Source organism: Sabethes cyaneus, chromosome 1 (genome assembly GCF_943734655.1).
Source record: "Sabethes cyaneus chromosome 1, idSabCyanKW18_F2, whole genome shotgun sequence".
NCBI lineage: Eukaryota > Metazoa > Arthropoda > Insecta > Diptera > Culicidae > Sabethes > Sabethes cyaneus.
The window spans coordinates 46,212,518-46,238,208 of record NC_071353.1 but is presented as its reverse complement, the minus strand read 5'-3'; the positions used below and the strand labels follow the sequence as shown (position 1 = coordinate 46,238,208).

The window sequence follows — 25,691 nt, the reverse complement described above, 5'->3', positions numbered from 1 at the left end:
GGCGATCACTGATCTAAGCTGTAAGTTTTATTGACTAAACATCGCTTGATGCTTTTCTGCGTATTTCCGATCATATGCAAGCAACATCTATAAATCAAAAAACCCTTTGTATGCAATATAACTTTTATTATATTTGAATAAACCATTCGAATTTCGCTATCGGAACACATAAATAGAGAGCCCAAAATCGATCAGATTCATTCAATGTACGGGCAGCTTAACTATAAACTCTCAAATTCCCTAAACTGCCATGAACGGGCAGCCTGAGATTCAGGAATGCTATCCGATTGTTCAATTAATAGAATCATAAATGCGTTATTTGCTGATTAATAGATTAAACATGACTGGGCGGGATTACGGGTTGTGATTTCCAAGCTGCGAGGCCCTGGGCCAGATCGGCGCACCGGAGTACATCCAGCAATCCGGTCAGGGGGCTCATTATTCAAAATCTCCTCTGGCCTTTCTTCGCCCCGATTGACGATCGATCGGCGATGGTGATCGCGCGGCGATGACGCTGCCCCCGCCTGGCGCTGCGCTCGTTACGGATCTATCTAGTATCTGCTATTATTTTCGAATTTCAGATCTGATCCAATCCAATACGAACCGCCGCCTGTTGGCATAAGCTGTATGTGCATCGATTCCGATCTAGTCGGATTTGATTGGGAAATCGCCGCGGGGAGTATGTAAAACATATGATGTTTGTAATCATTCCGCAGGCTGTCAGTGAGTATCCGTTTTTTTTTGGCAGAGAGGTATGTTGTTTTGCGATTAGAGGTGAACTTTTTTTTTCATAAATACAACCATGCTATCCATGCTAGCGTAGCAATTGCTACGCTGTGAGTATATGGGAATATGGCTCTTAGTCATGATTATTAATCTGTCATGATCGGCTATTGGAGCCTATAGGTTTCCCATAGAGGCGTGCTGTTTGTTCGATTGTTGTGGATAATAATGAAATGATCAGGGCAATCGGCATGTTTGGCTGATATCATCTTGATCCGTTACCGGTTTTCGAATGATGCTGCTGGCGGAGTGCCACAGTACAACAGCATAATCGAATAATATTTTAAATTGTAGGTAGGTATTTGTTGGAGAATGGAATTTCGACGAATGTATTGTTTAATTAGCTGTTAATGGGAACCAATAACATGCATTGAAACTAGCTATTGCAAGACTCTGTGAAATTTATGACTACTTTGACCGTAGATAAACACTTCTGATATTTACTTTTCTGGAAAGTCCTTTTAGGAAACATGGTGCAATACTTTGTCATTATAATCCTTTATTTGCTGAAGACGCGTAGAAGAAAGTAATGAAACAAAGGCGTTGATAGTACCTCAGGGGTGACAAGGCGTGAAGGGAATAGAGTGGAATATTAGGTAAGAGAGAGTCATTGAGGCTACGGTTATTATATTTTATAACGTTCTTGTTTACCCACCTGCCGAGAAAATTGCCTGTTGAAACGGCGCTAAAATAGACAATGGACTGCTTATAGCCTTACCTTAGTATTTCCTGAAATTTAGGGATGACGTGCGTGTTCTATTTATTAGCTTCGCCCGATTAGTTTGCCCAATATTTGCCTGCATTTTCAAAAATTCCAATGAAACTAAAATAATGCAGGTTAAGGCAAAAACAAATGAATCAAACAAATTATCAGGTTTTATTCTAAATGAACGTTGAGCTTTCACAAAACTAAGCACGCTAATAACTGCCTGTAAATCTGGCAGCATGAAATCATACTGATAATGGAAGATGATCTGTTATGGCCGATAACGGAGTATATTTAAGACCACTAAAGATATCAAAATAAATAGGACTTTTTTCTTTTTAAGACTTTGAAGATATGGATGAGTTAAAGAAAATATGTGCTACACTTGTTTTGTATTAATTTAATAGATATTGTTTATATTTTTACACGTTTTTGTCTGTGTCAAGTTATAATTTATTACAATATGAATATCGTTTAGCATGTTTACTTACTCAACTTTTATACACGTATAATGTACAAATCCGTAAAATCTAGAGCTGTTCTCTTCGACTGGTTGCTTGTATTATTTTCAAATATTCTTACAACATGTATCATGACTATTAATACATCGACACTTTATAGCGAGACTTTTATTTTTTTCCGTTCCATTTTTTTGTTTTCCGTTGTTACTGATGCTAATGCTGTCTGGTGCAAAACAGTTAGCTAGTCTTTCATTCCATTCCTATACTATTAACTCTGATCTAGCTCATCCATTCTAAATCCTACATACGTAGCATGTGTCTCTGCACAGTTCAATTTCATGGCATAGCCGTTTGTTTCTTTAAAAGTCTAATATTTACATCACTGCATTAAAACCATTGGTTTTTAAATTTCTAGTTTAGCTTCGCCTTCATAATTTTTCTCTTCTGATTTAGTTAAATCGTTTCAGTTTTGCAGACGAATTCCTCTAATAAATTCTCGTAAAAATACAAATTAATTAATCAAGGATGTGTCACACATGTTTGCATTGCAGTCTACTTTTTACTGGTTTGATTGTTGTTATTGAGAACCTAGGGCAAAAATACACAGACTTTAACATACAGAACCGGAACCAATTCATCTTACGTTTAATAGCATAAATAATGATAGAAATATCAGATATATTACAATGAAACATTGCACTCATTATGAAAGTAATATCAATACTATGGATGAAATCAAATGACATCTTGTTTCCTAACTAGTAGAAATGTACAATTCGCTATTCATGTAGGATGCCCTGCATCGTATATATTTGCGAATTAAACTCGCAGTTTCGTTCCCCTCGGTCGTGAGGTTAGTTTATCTTATATATGTACAGGTGGACAGAACATACAGTATTGAATAAATCCATACAGCTTACCTTTTATAACAATTTTAAAAACGTCATCTTTCTTCATTCCAAATTCTGCAGCTTTGTATGGGTTTAATTGGTGTGCTTAGTTTTGATAAATTCGATCATTCAATGTCGGTTCCATTATCCGCGGGTGTTTATTATGGTGATGGCTATCTAGTCGGATTACCTCATAAATTATCAGCTGCTCTGTTCTGACTTACTGCAGATTGTGGTTGTGGTTGTGGTTGCTGCTTCACACTTTCGACGGCGATGGCTGAGGTCAAGTAAAATGTTAAATACAAAAACACAGTGAAACGGACGGAAAAGTGATGCTCCAGGCGGAAAAGGTGTTTTCTGAGAATTTATATTTTGCTCGAATAACGGAACGCTCATTTATCATTGGTAAACGATGTTGGGCTAGAGCATTTTTTTTCTGGCGAAAGCTTCGAATTTAACATTTTAAACAAAAACACTCTATTGGATGATTTAAAGAGAACTTAGGTAAGCCCAAACTGTTCAGCCCGAATCGGTTATAAAATAAATGATTTGGCGAATACAGAATGAATTAAAAATAGTTTTAAATTTGTACTTGACTCGCTGCTAAGTGCAGCTGATGCTGATGAAGTTGAGACTCATGGAACGCTTGGTGCTGACTGTGCAGTTCAAGATCCTGACTGCTGCTGCTGCCGTTACTGCTACTTAGTGGCACGTGATGTAGATGATGAGGATGATGGTGATGATGAGGGTGTGGGAGGGGCTGATGTTCAAATAGAACACCGCCAGTTTGATGATGATGATGGTGATGATGTGGTGATTGTTGCTGCTGGAGCTTGGCTGATGTTCCAAACTCAAACAAGTTGGTGTTGAAATTACTGGTACTCCATCACGTGTACTCCGAACGCCAACTCTGTAACAGATTTTTTGGTTAGCTACATGGATTAGTGAAAATTTTCCAAATATGACCTACCATTGAGTTTAGTCCTAGGTGGTAAGATTGTGTGTGCGGTCCCATGCCCCCGCCTAGTGACGTTGCTCCACCAAAACCGCTTTGTAGGCTGCTCGTTGATCCAAGGCCACCCATGCCAGTAGTGTACCAGCCGCCATGCATGTGTGTATGCGCAGGATGCAACCCTCCCGAGAGATGGCTATGTTGCCCTACAGAAAGTTATTGATGCAATAAGAAAATCATTGACAAACATTACTACCAATTTGTACTATTTCTATTTAGAAGCGGCCAAAATTAACTTACCCATTGAACCGGGAAACGCCCCGGGAAAAGATTTGTTGTGGTCCAGTGGCTTCATTAGATCGCCTAAATGATGACTGCCCAGCGGAAGACACGATCCGGGAAGTCCCTTCTTCTTTTTCGATTTGGACGAAAGCTTTCGATTTCTCGTTTGAATCCCTTCCTTTTTCATCGTGAGCGGTCGATTCACCTATTCAGAGGAAACACGAAAAATCGGAAATTGGTAAGTGAGAAAATGGCACTCAATAGTGGCCCGCTGTTTTCCAAACAAACAATGCAATGTCCTGTGGGGTGTCAGTAAAACAAATGACAGAATAAATATCTAATTCGCTGTCAATTCGACCTCCGGACGGTCACGTGAGTCCCCTCGTTTTGAAAACCGAAAACACGTGCGCATCAGCAACCGGCGCGCTTTTTGACGCGTGTGTGGCGCGGGTCCACCGCTTAAATGCGTTCCGCTCGATTTAGTCGCGACATCGACCACGGATGCGTTGAAATGTTGGAATACGCTGTCTGCTCCGTATCATTATCTTTCTCTGGCGGTGAGCCTGGCAAGTAGACAACCGGAGCGATTTTTTGCACTCGGTGCCCGGCGTACAGTGTGCCGCGACTACATTCCCCTAATTAGAGAGATCACTTTTCTCAGAATCTCAGATCATAATCGGAGGCCGCCGTCGTTATGTTTCGTTTTTCTGCATGTACACTTATTATGTTAGCAAATTGATGTTATGTTATGGAATTATTGCCATATCGCATTCTGCATATTTGATTCTGGGTCAGTTTAGTGAAGTGGCTGGAGAAATTGCATGCAAAGTTTGAAGAAATTTACTTGTCTATTTAGAAAGGGAAACCTAATTATATTGCGAAGTGCATCGCTGTACAATACTTTAAACGCGCTTTGCTCGAAACCATGTTTTTTCAGCGGCGCGCAGTGGGACGGTTTCAAAAATAGTGAGACATAAGTAATAGCATCGAAACCTTAAGACATAGCATAGTAGTTGTTTCAGAAAAGTTTCTTCATTCAGAAAGCACTTTCTGGTGGTGAAAAAATATTCGGACATTAGGGTGTCCCTAATCAGATACAAAAAATATTTTTTCTATTTTAAGTCAGAAATGATTTCTACCTACAAAAATGTTGCAGCTAAACTATTTTCGAGAAACTTTGTTGAATACTGAAGATTTATATCTCTTACATAAAAGAAGTTATAGAGCCAAACTCTTAGGAACACCCTTCAAAACAGTTTTTTTTCGATCTAGCTCTTTCATAACGCTTCGTATGCCTTTCAAATGTTCCAAGAAATTATCAATCATATTAAATTGCACATGTTTGTCGAAGACAGTAGAGCTCTATCTTTTCCCCTTAAGCAGCTATTACTGGTTTTTTAATTTTTACATGTAATCTTTAAGGGGGTGTATCTCGGGGGAGAGCAGCTAATCTCACTTATTTTTTGTGAATTAATTTATGCTGTATCTCACCGTGTACAACCCAGGGTGGAACACTGTGGAACATCTGAGAAAAGTTACGACGAAGGCAACCGTTTTTAACGCTGGAAACTATGGAAACCATAGTTTTGTACCGTTTTTGTCTCTGAATTAAATCAGCAAATTTTGTAATAGTAATCTGGTGACCAGACCTGTCAATGCTTTAGTCAATTGTTTTTTTTTTTGGTGCAAAAAACTAGTGATCGTCAAAATATATAATCTACGGCAAAATGTGTAACCCGCCAGCGCACACTGCATTTTAATCCATGAGGCAGCAATCGCAGAAGCTACCTTTCTTCCGATTAGTACATTGTCGAAAGAAAGTCAAGATTGTCGAAATAAGGACATGAAAAGGTTTTGGGAACCTAGAGCAAGAATGTGTGCACGGTATGATTTAACATAGTTTTATTAATGTGCTTTCCATTCTCAATAAGGAAGCCACAAATCAAGATATTTTTAACAGACTTCAGGAGGCCATAACAATATTATATCTGTTTTATAACACATTTTGATATTTGTAACATATTGTGTTACAAATTGAAAAAAAAAACTAATTAGAATGCAATTTCAAGTTAGTCACAGATTCAGATACAAGTAGCACATTGAGTTATGGATGAGCTATTCAGGTTCCACCACTAAGAATGACACATTTTGCTTTGATAACAAATTATGTTACTTGCAAATTACTTTTATAACCAAATATGTTACTTGCAAAAATTATTTTAATTACCATCATCATTTCAAAAGTATATTAAATACATCACTTCACAGTTACTAATACTTGCTAATATATCTTTATTTGCTGTGTTATTTTTGGAATATCTTGAAATGTTGACAATTAACCTTTAACACAATGTGTTACAATTAAGATAAAATCTTTACAGGGTTTGTTATGAATCAGGTATTAATTAGAGGCAGTTTAGTTATAATTTTTGATCTTTTAACCACTTACGGAGGCTAATTTATAACAACAGTTGTTATAATATATTATAATACACTCAAGTCGCTTTCTACGCTTTTCACGCAGGATACGTCCCGCGTAAATCAAAACCGCGTAAAAAACCGCGTAAATTCCGAAAACCGCGTAAAAAAAACCAAAATTTCGCGTAAAAAAACTTTGTGGATTTCAACACTACGCGAAAAAATAAACGTTTTGAGCACATCCGCGTAAATTCCGAAAACTGCGTAAAAAACCGCATAAATTCCGAAAACCGCGTAAAAATAGTCGCGTAAAAAAACCGCGTAAAAAGCGACTTCAGTGTATATCTAATTAATAACAACTGTTGTTAGAAAATTTGATGACAAAATAACAAGATGTGTTATAATTTTGTTAGGTCCTCCTGATCGGGTTACTGTATGTTCCGATCCGTTGATATCTTCCATACAGAAAGTCTGTAAAAAACTATGCCGTTCAGTGAAACTGCTAAAAGAACCAATTCTTTCAACCAATACCATAAATGAAGATAAAGAAGATGAGTAAGGTGAAAATAAAAATATAGAAAAAAGAAAAAAAATACTAAAATTACAAAACTAGTATCGCTAATATGATAAAATATTATGCTTATTGTACACCACCGTGTTCGTTAGAATGTCCTCTATCCGATGAGGTGTGACATTGAACTGTAGGACTCCTTGTAAGAAATCAGCAGGCGCTGGAAAAAAGTGGGAACTCAGATTTTAACTTCGTTCGCATAGTCTTAGCGTTTGGTGCAAAAGTTGCTGTTTTTTCGTTTGCATTATTTTCCCAATTTAGGACATTTACCTTCCCAGTTTGCGATTATTAGGTAAGTGCAAGATATATACGTACTAAAGCATAGTTAAAATACAATATTTCATGCATTATTTTATTGATATTAGATAAATAAAAAGTGTTCGAAGTTTGCATTACGTTTTGAGGTGTGATTCAAATTTCGAATACCCACGAATAATATCCGGTTTTTCCGGATTTTCCTTTGGGAACATGAATTATGTGCATTGTAAAGCTGTACAAAGTTAACTTGCTTTCGATGTGGTACATAGAGTTTGAAAATATTAGCAAATGACTGCAGAAGTACGGATTGAAACTAATTATTGTGTGAAAAATTTAAATCATACTGTTAGGTGGATTTAAAAAGACAGTGTTTAAAAAAAGGATGAAATTTCACTTATTTAAGTTGAATGACACTAAAAACATTAATACTTTTCAAAGTAATACAAGTTTTCGATGCCTGAGACTGAAATATTCGAGCTTTGCATGTCGACCATGAAAGTGTTCGAAGTTTGAATCAAAACCGAACAGCAGTTTTTTAGTGTATTTTCAATGTAAATTAACATTTTATCCTCATTTTTAAAATTTTAACACAAATTAAATTGTCATGCTATTAAACCATTGATGGGAGTAAAATAAAGATGTTTTCGAACATTTTTCTTTGAAGAAAGTTTCAGCATAGCTTAAGTGTTCGAAGTTTGAATCAGAACGGTATGAAAATGTCTGATTTTGTACCAAATAATTGTCAAATCAACGGCGGTTGAAGAGTACTAGAGCTGCAGAAAGTTTAAGGTGATGTTGCGCTTAGTGTAGCATCCTGCCGCGATTAGTTCCGTTACTTGAAAGATGGTTGTGTCGATGTTGATGACCATTCCCGTGAGGAGGAAAGGCAAATAACCTTCGAACTCACTGAATTGAAATTACTCCATGAGGATTTGTGCCAAATGTAAGAAACGCTTGCTTCAGCATTAGGCGTTAAACACCAGGCCATTTCCAAGCGATCGCATGTATTGGGAAGGCATTCCAGAACAAGAAACTTTGGTTTCGTATTATTCGAAGCCAAGGGAAGCGTCAAATAACCTCTTTTAAGTCCACCAAAAACATGCAAAAAGGCCTTGGATTCATCAACTGGCGAAATATGGCTCCTGGCGAAATATGGATTCTTTACCCTAATATATTTTTTATAAATTGAATATTTGAATCTAATGGCAATGGAACTCATAAGCAGCCATAATTTGTAAATACGAAAAATACTACGCACATGTGAGATTTATAATGGTTCGAAAACCATGTTACAACTTAAATTTATTTTACCTGAAAATAAAAATCAGGCATGATGAAACATTGGCTCGTTTAGCTATTAGCTATTCCCTAAGTTGATAAGCATTTCTTTTTACCAACGCTAATATGCAGAGATATAGCGCCCTACACGCTTCATTGTTTCAGTTACGCAACTTTACGCAAATAACTAGCTCAATTAATCTCTATCATAATTAAAAAAAAAGGAATCGATCAATCTCATTGCACAATATAAAGAAGACGAAACGAAGAATGTATTTGATGAATTAGATATGCACGATTAGTGACACATATTCAAGTGAACTGAATGTTTTACTGAATACAACGATTGTTTCTAAGGGTATATGCAGATTATAGTCCAGCAGGAATACAACCAGCAACAAAGCTGCTAGAAGGTAATAATTATTCAGCATGGTTCACTCAGGAAATGTTGAAGCAGTGCGTGCATAAAATTTACAACACCTTAGAAAATGATATTCAAAACCAACTGAAAGTAAAATGGCTGGTAAATGGCTGAATAATGCGTACCGTCGGTGCCTTGTGCACGAGTAGGCATAAAATAGACCCTACAGTGGTTCATAGCCTCTTATTCAGCAACTCCTATTCCTACCTCCTTGTGGTACCAGCCGGGATACGAGCAACCTTGGTGGAGATCGGGTAACCAACCCCGGTGGACGCCAAGATCGTATGCTGACAGGAAAGGAGGGCTCTTTCGAGCTTCGTTGGCCCTTCGGCGAAACAGGGGGTTGGTGTAGCAGGCTTTGCAAGCCGTCACCACGAAAAATACTAAAGCACGGAACGAAGAACAAATAAAATCTCACTGGAACAATCGGAATAGACCCACGCGACGAAAAAGGACTAAGGATTGGAAACTCGGGACGTGGAACTGCCGATCTCTCAACTTCCAAGGGAGCACTAGAGTGCTCTCCGACGTATTGAAAAGCCGCAAGTTCGACGTCGTAGCGCTGCAGGAGGTGTGCTGGAAGAGCTCAACGGTACGTACGTTCAGAGATGGACATACCATCTACCAGAGCTGCGGCAACACACACGAGCTGGGTACAGCTTTCATAGTGATGGGCAAGATGTGGAAACGGGTGATTAGATGGTGGCCAATCAATCCTCGAATGTGCAGGTTGAGAATCAAGGGCCGATTCTTCAATATAAGCATCATCAACGTGCACAGCCTCAGAAGTACCGATGACGACAAGGATGAGTTCTACGTGCAGCTGGAGAGTGAATACGACCGTTGCCCGAAACATGATATCAAGATTGTCATCGGGGATTTCAATGCTCAGGTCGGCCAGGAGGAGGAATACAAACCGGTGATTGGAAGGTTCAGTGCACACCCACGGACCAATGAAATGGGCCTAAGACTTATCGACTTTGCCGCCTCCAAGAATATAGCCGTTCGTAGTACCTTTTTCCAGCACATAATCCACCATAAGTACACCTGGAGGTCACCAAATCAGACAGAATCACAGATCGACCACGTTTTGATCGACAGTCGGCACTTCTCAGACATTATCGACGTTAGATACTATCGAAGCGCTAACGTTGACTCGGACCACTACCTAGTGATGGATAAGATGCGCCAAAGACTCTCCGTTGTGAACAACATTCGGTACCGACGCCAGCCTCGGTTAGATCTCGCGCGGCTGAAGCAGCCAGTCGTCGCCGCAAACTACGCGCATTCCCTCGAAGCTGCACTGCCGGAAGAGGACGAGTTGGACGAAGCCCCTCTCGAGGACTGTTGGCACACTATCAAAACAGCCATCAGCAGTGTAGCGGAGAGCTCCATCGGGCATGTGGCCCGGAATCAGCGAAACGATTGGTTTGACGATGAATGTAGGAGGGTGATGGATGAGGAGAACGCTACGCTGGCGGCCAAGATGCGCAGTGCCACACGTCAGAACGTGGAAAGACACAAACAGAAGAAGATGCAGCGAAACCACATCTTTCGGGAGAAAAAGCGCTACCTGGAAGAGCAGGAATATGCAGAGTTGGAGCAGCTGCATCGTTCTCAGGAAACGCGAAAGTTCTACTTACCAGAAACTGAACGGATCCAGCAAAGGCTTTGTGTCGCGAGCCGAAATGTGTCGGAATAAGACTGGCAGTATTCTGACGGACGATCGTGAGGTGACCGATAGGTGGAAGCAGCACTTCGACGAACACCTGAATGGCGCCCAGGCGGAGAGCCATGGCGGCGGGGAAAGCGATTTCGACGGTGCAACAAACGGGGTAGAGGTGCCAGCCCCAACGATAGGCGAAGTTAAGGAGGCTATCATGCAGCTAAAGAACAACAAGTCAGATGGCATCGGAGCGCAGCTTATTAAAATGGGACCAGAAAAGCTGGCCGTTTGTCTACACTGACTAATTGTTAGAATTTGGGGTACGGAACAGCTACCGGAGGAGTGGAAAGATGGGGTTATCTGCCCGATTCCCCAGGAAGCTCATCAAACTGATTAAATCTACAATGGATGGTACACAGTGCTGTGTTCGGATTTCGGGTGGATTGTCAAGTTCATTCGAATCACACAGAGGTCTACGTCAAGGTGATGGGCTTTCATGCCTGCTGTTCAACATAGCGCTACAAGGTGCTATGAACCGAGCGGATATTAACACGCGGGGCACGATATTCAACAAATCTAGTCAATTCGTCTGCTTTGCCGATGACATGGATATTATCGGCAGAACATCTGTGGCGGTGGCAGAACAGTACACCAGACTAAAGCGCGAAGCAGAAAAGATTGGGTTAAAGGTAAATACGTCTAAAACAAAGTACATGCTGGCCAGCGGAACCGAGGCAGAACGACACCGCTTGGGCAGTAGTATATTGATCGACGGCGAGGAGTTTGAGGTAGTCGATGAATTTGTCTACCTTGGCTCACTGGTAACGGCGGACAATGATACCAGCCGTGAGATTCGGAGGCGTATTATCAGCGGAAGTCGTGCTTACTATGGGCTCCACAAGCAATTGCGGTCGAGCAGATTAAGTCCCCGTACAAAGTGCACCCTGTACAAGACGCTTATTAGACCGGTTATTCTCTACGGGCATGAAACATGGACAATGCTCGAGGAGGACCTGCGAGTGCTCGGAGTTTTCGAACGACGAGTGCTAAGAACGATCTTCGGCGGCGTACAGGAAAACGGAGTATGGAGGCGGAGGATGAACCATGAACTCGCACAGCTCTATGGCGAACCCAGTATTCAGAAGGTGGCTAAAGCTGGACGGATACGATACGAGAAACTTTGTTCAACAGGCTTTGTCTTAGGACGGCAAGCCACCTAATGAATGAATGAATGAATGATGAAAGTAAAATATGTAGGTATCGAATCCGTATGTTCCAGGCTTGAGTGAAAAATTGCCAAAAGTTCTCCGTAAAAGTGATTTAATAATAGATACGAAACCTAAGGACAAAATAAGAAACTAAATTTTCAGCCAATTAAAAGTTCCAATTCCAATGATTAGACAAAAAACGTCGTGTATTCTGTCCCATGTGGAGCGGTAGATAACAAAGATTATATGGGGCACATTAGAAGAAAATTAGAAATTCGAATAGCAGAACATAAAAATGACTCTAAAAAATCTGAAACAAGAACAGGTTTAGTTACAGTTACAGGTTTAGTTACATACAATACAAGAAGGTCATATATTTGACTTTAGCAAAATACGGATTTTAGAAAAAATAGACAACAAAGACACGAGATTAATACCATTAATAATCGTTATTAATAATTATTAATACCAACACAGCCACAATAAAGCAGCCGAAGTGTTTCACATAAAAATTGGAGGAAACGAGAGAACAGTCAATTTACAAAGAGAAAGTGGTAATTGTAATGACACATACAATGGACTTATGCGCAAACTACGAAAACTGGACGATAAGAAGAAAAAACGATTAGTATTAGTTACAATTACGGTTACGATTAGCGTAGTAAGATAGATGACAAGGTAGAGAATATACGTATTATTGAAGGTTGATGCCAGCCGAAGAAAATTGTGCAATGTATACTAAATTATTCAATAAATGTTGGCGTTTGAAACGTCCGCGGCAAGCACAATATTACTTAGGATATATTTGCTTGATAGTTCTTTCAGTAACGCCTTCCGAATCAAGTGACGTTTCATATGTAGAGTAAGGAGGGGTAAAAGTGCGATGCGGGTAAAAGTGCGATTCAATGATTTATCAGTGCGGATTCCGAGTAAATTGACTACATTGGCATATGGATGGGTGAGTACTTTGATAGCTTAAATCTATCATAAACATTTGTTGTTTACGAATCATAGTTACTGAGTTATGGGGAAATGTTATTTTAGAACGGTTTTGATGTAATATTTCGTTGTACGGCAAATACGATATCAACAGGAGGATATTACTTATTGACAAATTGTAGCAGCGTTTTACATCACTCAGATATCTCTCTTGAAATTGCGGTAAGAAGAATTTACAAAATATATTTTGCTTTTTCATAATTTAATCAAACCCCGTCAAGCGCCTAGCGGGGCAAAAGTTCGATTTATTGACGGGGTAAAAGTTCGATTCATGGATCGAGAATCTAACTCATTTTACTGACGGGACGACGACACTATGCAAGTCCTTGCGACTTGTAAGGTACTGCGCGCGACGCTGTTCGTTCGTCAGTGTTAAAGCCGCGATTCTCAATGGGGTTGTTCGGGGGAAAGGTTTCGTTTCTATCACGGAGCGAAAAAATTCCAGTTTGTTTCAAACGAACTTTTTATAGCAACCTAAAAATATTTTTGTTTCAAAACGAAATTCTCTTTGAATGAAGAAACTAACAGTTTTGAATTAAAAATAAAGTATTGTTAAATTGTGTTTTCGATGTAAATATTTTCATTTCAATCATACATATCCGTTTGAAACGAAATGAAATTTCTGTTTGGGCGTAAAACAATCATAAATGTGATTGAAACTTCATTTTTACCTTTGTTATAGATTAAGGATGCGATTCAATGATTTATCGGCGCAGATTCCGAGTAAATTGACTACATTGGCATTAATGGGTTACTACTTTGACTGCTTGAATCTAACGTAAACTTTGGTTGCTTAGCATATTTGCTGAGTTATGTGCAAATGTTATTTTAGGGCGGTTTTGATGTAATTTTTTGTTATACGGGTAATACGATATCAACAGGAGGATATTACTTGTTGAAAATTTGTAGCAGTGTTTTACATCACTCGCATATCTGTTTTGAAAATACGGTGTAAAGAGTTTACAAAATATATTTCGCTTTTCCATAATTTAATCAAACCCCGTCAAGCGCCTAGTGGAGTAAAGGTGCGATTCACGGACGGGGCAAAATTACGATTCACGGACGAGGCAAAAATGTATAGCTTGTATACAGCTTTTGGCACTATATTACAGATACTAGAAATGGAAGATCTGCAGAAAACTGTGCTCTACAGATGTTGGTCGAGGGAAAACAATGTTTTTCCGTTGATAAAACAAAAAACAAACGTTTGGGAAAGTTTCGATCTAACGGAGGCTGCAATACACCAGCGCAAAATAGGAAAGGTGTAAATTGAGAATTCCTTACCGAAACATACCACAGATTGACGATAATATGGTTTTGTTAGCTACTGCTGTGCTAATTTCATGGATTCGAGCTTCGCACTTTTGCCCCGCTGTATTCGAACTTTTGCCCCGCTAGTGGGGTAAAAGTGCGAATCGGCACTTGATCAGAAGAATGAAGAATTTATTTTCAATAACACTATTATTGCAGATGATTTATAGTTGAATGTAAAGACATTGAGCAGCTGCATCACAATAAAATATATTTTGTTGTTATCCTTCTTTGTATCTCGCGAAAATTGATGACAACTTCAAACATCGCACTTATGCCCCGTCCTACTCTAACTAATATGCAACCCAATATGGTACCGCACTGTTTCTCATCATGATGACGAACAACCTATCCTTGGTTGACGACTTAATTACAATCACGTTGAAGCCCGGTTTGGGAAACACACAGCTTATTATTACTTGCATCGCAGGCTGGTATTGTACCACCTTTTAGTCAGCAGGTAATCATAATTCACTGATATTAGCCATACTTCGATTCGAAGTGCGTTGGACAATGCTCGATCACGTAGAGGAGGCGCCTAGATTCGAATGGATTTTGATAAGGTGTTGCAGGTAATATTACAGCCAACGCGCGCACGTAAGATGTCACGTTAATTGATAGGGTGGAAAATAATCCGCGCTTTGTTTCTCGATGTTTCTTTGGCTTGTTCAGTCTCGAGGCGATAATGACTTATAGCCCAATAAATCGATTGATTTGATTATGAACAGAATGGGTCGGTCAAAGCGTGATGGTTTGCGGTAGCTAATCGTTTATTGTAACCACTGTCCAAACAAACACGATAGATTAGATGCAATGATGCAAAATCTCACATACTTCATGAGAGCAAATTTCAACAGACGGTCTGAAAATGCTATCGCCTTCCAAATCTACAAACAAATAGGTTGACCGCAAGCCCCACCGTAAGTGTATGCAATCCATATCCTTTCCCTGAGATTCGCGGCATTATAAAGAGAGCAGCAGTGCGCCGGCTTTCTTCCTGTAAGCGAGTAAAAAGAAAGATGAAGAAATTAACGCAATAATTGGCGGTCCTGTTTCGTTCGCTACCATCTAACGTGTTTCCATAATTATACCACCAGTATTGCCGTTACGATGCGGTGCATTCTCGAGAAGAGTGAGACGGTGAATACCGTTTCCACTCTATCGTGCGGTTTCGTCATTTACTTCAGATTAATGAGAGATCATCATACGGAGATAAATTTTGTTGCCATTAAAATTTGCGCTGATTAGTGCGATAAATTTTCAAAATAAATCCGAGGCTGTTTGTTTTTCGTTCCCTTCACGAACGTAACACGTGAAATCACTCACTGTAGAAGCAACGAGGAGTTTTGCGGCACTGCTTGTGGCTGCCATCTAATAATTACGCAGCTCCGATTTCCGATTAAGTCGGATACCCTCTCTGTTGTTAACAGCGATTATTTTTATTTTATTGAAAAGAAATTTTTAAAAGGTCTCTGTTGCGATGATTAGCCATCCATTTTTTTGGGATGCTGTTTCGATTGCATTAGTTTAAAAAGCACCAGAAGAGTGTCCTTGTTTTAGAGAATAATTTTTATCGTCTTTTTCGGAAGTACTGTTAACGTCTCAAATGAGGGGTTTTCATGAGTACACGACCGTCTATTTAAAATTTCATGCTTTTGGTTACCTCGTATCGTTCAAAATACAATACAACGAAACAAGGTGACAGTCCTCTTTATATCTGTCAATAATCACCGCCGTCGTAGCTTATATTCTCCGTTTACTTCAAAACTACCCGGCCGCTTCCGTCCTTACCATGCAATCGATTTGTACAAAATTCCGGTGGATGCTTCCATTGTGCGGAAATTATATACATTTTTACTTTTCAGTGAAACAGTTTGTTATTTTTCCGTTTCTTCGCATTCTTTGTTTACCTCTCAAATTCAGTTTGCTGTCGTACTCTCCCTCACTTGCAGGTATAGAGAAATCATTTATAAAATGTGTAATTGAAACCATTGCGCTGTGAATGGGATCCTACGAGGATCAATTACCGATTTTTTGCTCAGTCTTTTGATTCGCCAACAGAGAGCCGAACCCTCCTGGGGTGCGATGCCAAATTGCTACACATAGGTAGGTATGTATGTTTGCTTTGTGATTGAATAATCTCACTTTTATTTCGAATGAGGAGAGTGAGGCACATTTTCAACATGTAACGTTGAATTAGGCGGTACGAAGTTTAAAGCTTATAAGCGAGTACGTATCCTTGCAACACTGAGACGATTGTATTCATGCATGTAACAATCTCAGGTCATACCGGGCTCGTCGTTGCTATTATTAGGACCGATACGTTAGGAAAACGATAATTGTATCGTTTTATTATTGAATGAAGGGACCCTCCATATTTTTATCAGAATTTGGTCAATCAATTTAGTGCCAATGATGGTTGCAGGAAGCACTCAACAATGCAAATTGTTTCATGCACACAAGGACATTTGAAAAATGTCGGCTTTGTTGATAGGTGGTAAAAATATACAACATAGGATTGTAATTGCCCAATTATTAATTTGTATTGGATATTATTACAAAATACAAATAGTACAAAGTAATAGTTATTTTTGAATAACGCATCACAGTTTTTTTTCGAAGACAAAATTGCAAATCTCACTTTACCATGTAGAATAAATGAAAATCAATCTCGTCCTACCTCCCTCTTACATTTTCCTCCCCACTGATGAAAGTTAATCTTCTACTCATCCAGCAGGCAACCCACCGTCGAACTTTTTCCCTCGATTTAGCTTCTCGTCACTGTTGGTTAAACGATTTTTCACTCACCCATCAGTCATGCGTTACACTCCCCCTGTTTGTGTAGGGCACTCCTCGCGTACCGTAGATTGCTATGAAAAATTCATACATTTCCCCTAGGCTGGCTGGCTGGCTGGCTGGCGAGGTTGACTGCCACAAGTAGCAATCCAACCAGTAACCTAGACTCCCGAAGGGTGAGAAAAATGTCTTATCTCAACCGGGGCGCGTTTTCCTTTTATTGTTTGGCTAAACAATCGAGAATGTGACCGACAGTGAGATGGCGAGGACGATGACGGTCGATCGGAGCAATTCAGCGATGCTGCGTGCTGATAAGTGGTAAATTTATACCGTTAGACGACTCCTTCCGGTTTATTTCGGGATCGAAAGGCGAGGGGTATGAAATTTCTCTGTCCCTTTTCCCTGGTATGTGTGTCATCGAGATGTACATATTTTGAAGTTGCTGCCAAGATAGCACCTCGATGTTTAGAACTACGATGCAATTTGTTTTCTTAGAATTGGAAAATTTTAAGCAAACAAATAGCAAAAATAATGTAACATCATTTTCTGTAGTTTGCTTTGGACCGTAATAATCATTTTACGGTTTCACCAAGAACTACTGGACAAAATCAAGGAAGTTGGCTCCGCGCAGCGGAAAATTACCATCCATTGTTCAACGGTGATTCTCCACGAAATTATTGCCCATCTAATATATTCTGAAAAGCGAACACGTTTTGCTGAAGATTCGGATATCCGCAGTGCTGTGCATTGCCACACATCGCATCGTATTGATTATACATTTTCGGATGTCCCGACCGGAAGCCGACATCCGGACTTTCCCGGAGTCGCGTCGGTCCGGCTGTGGCATCTCTAAAGCGAGGCGTGAAATTTATGTTGTCATTCTATAGGAAGAATCTATCTGCATTTATTGAAGTACGCTCGTGAAGAATTTATGCGTATTTATGGACCAATCATCCGGCCACGGATGAAGTTTCCGCGAACAGTTTCTCAGCGCATATCGTCCAAGATTCGTGATTTATGTAGAGCTGTGTCGCATAAGCGGATGCCGGTTTTGTCCTGTGCGAGTTGTCCATGGCACCGCTGATGATTGGTTGGTATATCTCTTCTGTCATTAGTTGATATGTTACCGTGACAGTGGCAATATTGTATGCTGGCTTGTCGGTCTACGGTGTAGTTTTATGCTTGTTGTGCTGCATACAGCGAAGAATGGTACTTACATTGTGCAGTTTGTAGTACAGCCCGCAGGCGTTGCAAACAGGCTCTCCTCCTTGGTTCCTCCGCCATAGCGTCGTCGTGGTGGTCTTGCAATTAGCGCATGACGTACCAGCTCTTCTCGCGGCGCTTTGTAGTGACTGGAAATAGAATTAAAGTAATGAAAATTTTTGTTAATAATTCGAGTTCATATATGCGATATTATACGACTTAGTTAAAGTTAAATTTCACGTAAATTTTCAGTTCAGTGAAGTTCTCCCGTTAAATTGGAAATCAATTTGACTCATTTTTAATCAGAGAAACTGACAGAATCCAAACAAAATTTTCTATTGTTTTGCACTGTATTTCATACTGTCTGTAAAGTCTTTTAAACGAAGTTTAGTAGTTCTCAAAAAGATGGTAAAAAGTAATCTCATGTGGTCAACAGTACATTGAGGTACCATGACACATGACAGTACCATGAGGTTTTGATAAATCAATTAAATCAAGCATCATTTAATAGGGTAACTTGAGGTAATAAGCACCGCCACCGTCGAGGCTCAGCTAAACAACATTTTATAAACAAAATAGTAATCCTGCCAGTTAAATCCATGTTTGTTTTGATTATCCTGTGAATTTGACAGGTTTATCCAGCGAAAATAGCAAATAATCAGAAATTGAAGATAAGAAAACTTTTTCCGATTAAATTCCACTATTAATTTTATTCACGACAGATACGTACATATTTCGCCTACGAATTGCAGTTTCGAACGATAATCTTCATAAAATGTAACCAACAACATTTGATTTCTGCTATTTTATTTGAACTACTATTTTTCTTAAGAGCGTCACGTGAATAATATGGAAAAGGAACTTGCAGTCAAAATAATCCACACGACCTTCCTTGGTACCTACATGAAAAATCATGTAAGGGTAAACGGGGTAACAACGCCCGCCGGGGTAAAACCGCCCACCATGGTTTTACAGGGCCTTGCTCAAATTGGTGTTTAATGTTGATGACACTCATATTACTGAATGCGTACGCAATATTTTACAATACCTTGTACAGCAATATCGTATAAACTATCGGAGAAATAAATAAAATAGATTTTTCGTTATAATCGTTTCGTTTTTTATAACTTTGTTCCCGCAGAACTTAGGGTTTATTTTATTCAAAACGTTAAAACTTTCAGCAAATCCAACCCACATCGCTTCTCTGAACCTGTCTTCATCCGACAGTACCTAAATTAGGTAACTGTTCATGCAGTTTTGTTGAAATAAATAGTGAAATGTGTAAATCGGTCATTTGGGGGTAAAACCGCCCACAACGAACGGCGCAAGACCGTCGTGTATAATGCTAGTGCGATAAGGAGATTTTCAAAATAATTGCATAGTTTGGACCAAAGGATCTCAGACTTACATAAAACAATATAAATGTGCTTAGTTTATAGCTGGTGGACTGTTTGGAAAAATCTAAATCGCCAATTTTCCCTGCGGGCGCTATGGACATTTTCTTGTTTTCTCGGATATAGCTTTTTTTTAATAATTCCTCCCTCTTGGGACAAATAACATAGAATAAACATATTTTTTATGAAAATATAGCAAATTATCTTAGCAATGGAAAAGTAATATGTATCTGCTTTATCAATCAGAACAATTTGAAATGTCAAAAAATGACCTACCGGATCAATTGCAGGAACTTTAATACCCATATTGTTATATTTTATCTTAGATCCTCTCTAGTCCTTAAAGATTGACTCCAGGATGCCTAACCCGATCCATCTTGTTGTCTAAGGAAACTACACGGTATCAATTTCAAGACAGTCGGTACCTATATTACTGATATTCTTCCAATACGAGTGGTTCCCGGACACTCTTTCGAACTTGCGAATCTCGGGGAACTATGTATTGTTTGATAGCAAACTGATTCAATTTGTTTAAATTAGATAAATTCATGAATCCAATGCCACCAGTTTCATTCAAATCGGTTGAATATTGTTAAAGTTATATGCTATGGCGGTTTTACCCCGTTAGTGGGCATGTTTTACCCCGCATGCAAAAAATACTCTATTTTTTGGACGTGTTTCCAAATCGCAATAAAAAATAGAAAATCATTACCGATATTTATGTTTTTATTTTTTATATGTAGGTAATAGATCAATTGTTCATTTAAAGCAGATAAATTAGAAATTGAACTACAACTTTTTTTTATACAGGTGGTTTTGCTTAGGCGGGCGGTCTTGCCCCGCTTACCCTTAAATTTCTTTATAGGCAATTGTGTGATTTTCATTTAATCATTATTGGGAAAATAATAACATCTATAGGATTTTCACGTAAACGCATTAGTATGTGTGCAACCTACGCTGAATTCACGTAAGTAGTACGAAAAAAGTTGGATGGAAAATATTCACAAAACTTTTTCCGTGATTTCAACGAAAATTATTTTGAGTGGAAGGAATAGAAAGGAAAAAAATAATGGCTAAGGAGTAAATCACACGATAAAATTTTGACATAAGCTATAAGACATAAGATTCTAAACACCCGGATCCTCTTCTCCGCTCTTTGCTCCCCCTGCACTCCTACATCAACGAGCCCCAGCTAATCTCATTCTCGTTAATGACGTCCCCCCGCCAAGACATCATTATTTTTTTTGTCATTCAGTTCAATCAAATGCCTTTCTAAAACATCTAAGAATTTGAAAATCAGTCTAGCAGTTTGAATTTACGCCTTAGGAAACTTTAAGATTTTGTGACAGCGTTCGAGTCGCATTCCTTGAGCGGGTACCGAAATAGCCGAATAACAATTAGCCGAAATCCAAATGGCCGCATTTGAACAATTGTCACAGAAGGTCGAAATTATATTTGGTAGAATCATAAAAGGCCGAACTCCTATTTGGCCGAACCTTTTTTTTTGCTGAGTCTCGAAAGGCTCAACATGAAAAGACGAATTTTCTGGGAATGCCAAAATAACTGTTCAATAAAACATTTGACCCTTCGGTCTTTTGTGATTCGGCCAACTGAAGAAACATTTTTGCTGCATACTTGCTTCTTAAGCGTGTGTTTTTTTGGACATTTACTACATAGCAGATGAATAAGCTTCTATTCAAATAAAATATTTGTTAAGATTAAACCGGCCAATTGTGTTTCGGTCTTTCGTGATTCGACCATTTGTGTTTCGGCCAGTTGTAAGTAACCCCAAACCGCAGTGATTGAAATGCATTTTTTTCTACAATTTCACGTACCGTCAGTTGGTGATATTTACACCATTTTTGTCAACGAACGCACTGGATTCGCTAGACTCTTCGTTTTGACAGCAGCAATGATTTTCATATGCCAAGTTGTCCTCGGATGACCTGTAAATACCACCGCAGATAGGTATCCCTACTTTTATCACCTGCAAATCGCAGGCGAAATTCGTATCTGTCAGAACTATAAATGGTACAGTTGAACGGAAAAGTTTCATCTACCACATTCATGGCCATGCATGCCTCATTCGAGGAACTTAATACAAGGTGAGTGAAGCAATATTTCATGCAGTAAAAAGCAAAGCTTTGGGCCTGATCATCTTTCTAAGATATCGCTTGTCTTTAGCATAGCATAGTTTGACCGCCCGCGAGTTGCCTGCGATTATTCTAAGACATCATCTGTCTTTGACGACAAACTTCACAGCCTGTTGTCACAGGCTGTTATAGTACAGGACAATTATGAAGCTAGTGCAACGATCCTACTTACTTTATCTAGCAAGCACCGCCCTGCCAAGATTCGAACATACGATGACTGGCTTATTAGAACAGCTTCGTACTTCTTTGCTATGCATTCCCGAAAAAAAATTACATTAAATTTTGTAGTAGAAACAATGCATCTACAACAGTTTTTATTGTGAACATTGAAACTGATGGTAAATTTATTGTACAAGTGTCTCAATTTCATATTTTATTCATATTTTTATTTCTTATTTTGTGCACTAGAATTGACCATATTTCATCACAAGTTGACAGCCTTTTTTAATTATATTTTGTTTTTTTTTGGCTTCAAAAAATTACCATAAACGATAACTTTTACTGTAAATGAACATTTTTGTTTGCAAACAACTAGATTTTTTTTATTGTTAAGATACTTAACAACCCATCATTTTTATGGTAGAATCCCTCAAAACCATGAAAGTTACTTACTTACTTAATTGGCCTAACGTCTTATGACAAGGCCTGCGCTGTATAATTTCTCCATCTGTTTCGGTCCATGGCAACTGATCTCCAGTTCCGCGGGCACCCAGTGCTCGCCAGATCTCGCTCCACCTGGTCTTGCCACCTCGCTCGCTGTGCCCCTCTTCGTCTTGTTCCTACCGGATTTGATGCGAAAACCATTTTTGCAGGATAGTTGTCCGGCATTCTAGCAACATGCCTGTCCAACGTATCCGTCCAGCTTTAACCACTTTCTGAATACTTGGTTCGCCGTAGAGACGCGCGAGCTCGTGGTTCATTCTTCGCCTCCATACATCGTTCTCTTGCACTCCGCCAAAGATGGTCCTTAGCACCCGCCGTTCGAAAACTCCGAGTGCTCGTATGTCCTCTTCTAGCAGTGTCCACGTTTCGTGCCCGTAGAGGATAACCGGTCTAATTAGCGTTTTGTACAGTGTGCACTTTGTACGGGGCTCAAATTGTTCGACCGCAAGTGTTTGTGGAGTCCGTAGTAGGCCCGACTTCCGCTGATAATACGTCTTTTAATCTCACGGCTGGTATTGTTGTCCTCTGTTGCCAGTGAGCCAAGGTATACGAGCTCGTCGACTACCTCTAACTCATCCCCGTCGATTACCACGGTACTGCCCAAGCGAGCCCTGTCGCGCTCGGTCCCGCCCGCCAGCATATACTTCGTTTTAGACGTATTTATCTTCAATCCAATCTTCTCTGCTTCGCGTTTCAGTCTGGTGTACTGATCTTCCACCGCCTCAAATGTTCTGCCGACAGCATCCACGTCGTCAGCAAAGCAGATAAATTGACTGGATTTATTGAAAATCGTGCCCCGCATTTCGATCGCCGCTCGCCTTATAACACCTTCAAGCGCAATGTTGAATAGCAGGCAGGAAAGACCATCTCTTTGTCGAAGTCCCCTGCGAGATTCAAATGGGTCCGACAATCCACCCGAGATTCTCACACAGCACAGCCATGCTAAGTCTAGTAAGCTTACCCGGAAAGCTGTTTTCGTCCAAAATTTTCCATAGCTCTTGTCGGTTTACGCTATCATATGCGGCTTTGAAATCGATGAACAGGTGGTGCGTGGGGACTCGGTATTCGCGGCACTTCTGGAGGATCTGCCGCAGGGTGAAGATTTGGTCTGTTGCAGACCGACACTCCATGAAGCCGGCCTGGTAACTTCCCACAAATCTATTGGCTATTGGCGATAGTCGATGTAAGAGGACTTGGGACAGCACTTTGTAGGCGGCATTCAGGATAGTGATGGCTCGGTAGTTCTCACAATCCAGCTTATCACCTTTCTTGTAGATAGGGCAGATAACCCCATCTTTCCACTCCTCCGGTAGTCGTTCTGTATTCTAAATCTTGACAATCAGTTGATGCAGACAGCCGGCCAACTTGTCCGGGCCCATTTTAATAAGTTCCGCTCCAATGCCATCCTTTCTCGCTGCTTTGTTGTTCTTCAGCCGCTGGATGGCTTCTTTAACTTCCCTTATCGATGGGGGTGGCACATCTTCGTCGCTTGCTGCACCAATGTGGCCACTTCTTCCGCTATCATGGTCTTCCGCCTGCACGCCATTCAGGTGTTCATCATAGTGCTGCTTCCATCTTTCGATCACCGCACGGTCGTCCGTCAAGATACCTCCATCTTTATCTCTGCACATTTCGGCCCGCGGCACGAAGCCTTTGCGAGATCCATTGAGTCTCTGATAGAACTTCCGTGTGTTGTGAAAGCGGTACAACTGTTCGAGTTCTTCGCACTCCTTCTCCTCTTGGTGGCGCTTCTTTTCCTTGAAGAGTCGGGTTTGCTGCCTCCGCTTCTGTTTGTATCGCTCCACATTCTGACGGGTGGCTCTACGCAGCATTTGTACCCGCGCTGCGTTCTTCTCAGCCAATATCTGCCGGCATTCCTCGTCAAACCATTCGTTACGTCGATACGGTGCCACACTGCCTAGGACGTTCTCCGCTACGCTGTTAATGGCTGTTTTCACGGCGTTCCAACAGTCCTCAAGAGGGGCTTCATCCAGCTCACCCTCTTCCGGCAGCGCGGTTTCGAGAGATAACGCGTAGTTTTCAGCGACCTCCGGTTGCTTCAATCGCGCTAGATTATACCGTGGCGGACGGCGGTATCGTATGGTGTTCACAACAGATAGTTTTTTACGTATCCTTACCATCACTAGGTAGTGATCCGAATCAATGTTAGCGCCCGGATAGGTTCTGACGTCGATAATGTCTGAAAAATGCCGACCATCTATCAGAACGTGGTCGATTTGTGATTCTATCTGGTTGGGTGATCTCCAGGTGTACCGATGGTAGAGGTTATGCTGGAAGAAGGTACTACGTATGACCATGTTCTTGGAGGCGGCGAAGTCGACAAGTCTTAGGCCGTTTTCGTTCGTTTGCGGGTGGGCGCTGAACCGTCCAATCACCGGTTTGAATTCCTCCTCCTGACCAACCTGAGCATTACAGTCCCCGATGATAATTTTGACATCATGTCTTGGGCAGCGGTCGTATTCACGCTCCAGCTGCGCGTTGAATTCGTCTTTGTCATCATCGGTACTTCCGAGGTGAGGGCTGTGCACGTTAATTATGCTTATATTGAAGAATCGAAACCGAACCATGAAAGTTATGGTGGACAACAATAAGTTTGATGGTTTGGTTATCTTTTCTGACGATACATTTTATTGTTTTTACTGTATTTTGTATCCTACTGTTACAATAATTTTTATCTTCGTGTTATGGCTATTTTTTTCCGGGTTTGCTTAAATTATGATAGCTGAACTCGAACGAGTGAGTTAATTTATGGATACTTTACAGAAAAATATCCATTTTTTAAACTTTAAATAATTGACTTATCTTTCATGTAAACTTCGGTACAGCAATTGACATGTACTTCTGTTCCCAGTTAATGATAAAGCTGATAAGATTTTCTGGGATCGCACGTAAACGGATTCACAAGAGTGCAAGCTCTCATCGTCGTTGTCAGCAGCCTAGAGCCTCGTGCTGTTTCAAGCTGTCGTCTCAATTCAAGTCGATATTGGGCCAATCGTTACCAATTTTCCAGTCGTCTCAGAAGTCGCATATCACATTCGACCTGATCGAGCCATCTTGCACATCGAGTCCCGTGTTCCTTGTGCCGGTTGGGTTGTTGAAGAGAAAATTTCATCGCGCTGTCGTCCGGCATCCTTAGGACGTGTCCAGCCCACCGTAGTCTACCGACTTTCGCAAGATATACGACGGGAATCGCTCCCAGCAGTGCAAGAAGCTCGTGACTCATATGCCTCTGCCGTTTTCAGTCTATACACCGCCAA

At 40.2% G+C, this 25,691-nt stretch overlaps 1 protein-coding gene across 1 annotated transcript in view; it reads right to left on the bottom strand.

Moving 5' to 3' along the window:
- Positions 1-3,726: 3,726 nt before the first annotated feature.
- LOC128745643 (GATA-binding factor C-like) overlaps positions 3,727-25,691 on the bottom strand; it is a 264,113-nt gene continuing 242,148 nt past the window's right edge. Inside the window, exons 5-8 of the mRNA XM_053842719.1 lie at positions 18,218-18,352; positions 4,093-4,279; positions 3,811-3,998; positions 3,727-3,750 (exon numbers count right to left, since the gene is read on the bottom strand). Coding sequence (XP_053698694.1) covers positions 3,727-3,750; positions 3,811-3,998; positions 4,093-4,279; positions 18,218-18,352 — 534 coding nt within the window. The remainder of the gene's footprint in view (positions 3,751-3,810; positions 3,999-4,092; positions 4,280-18,217; positions 18,353-25,691) is intronic.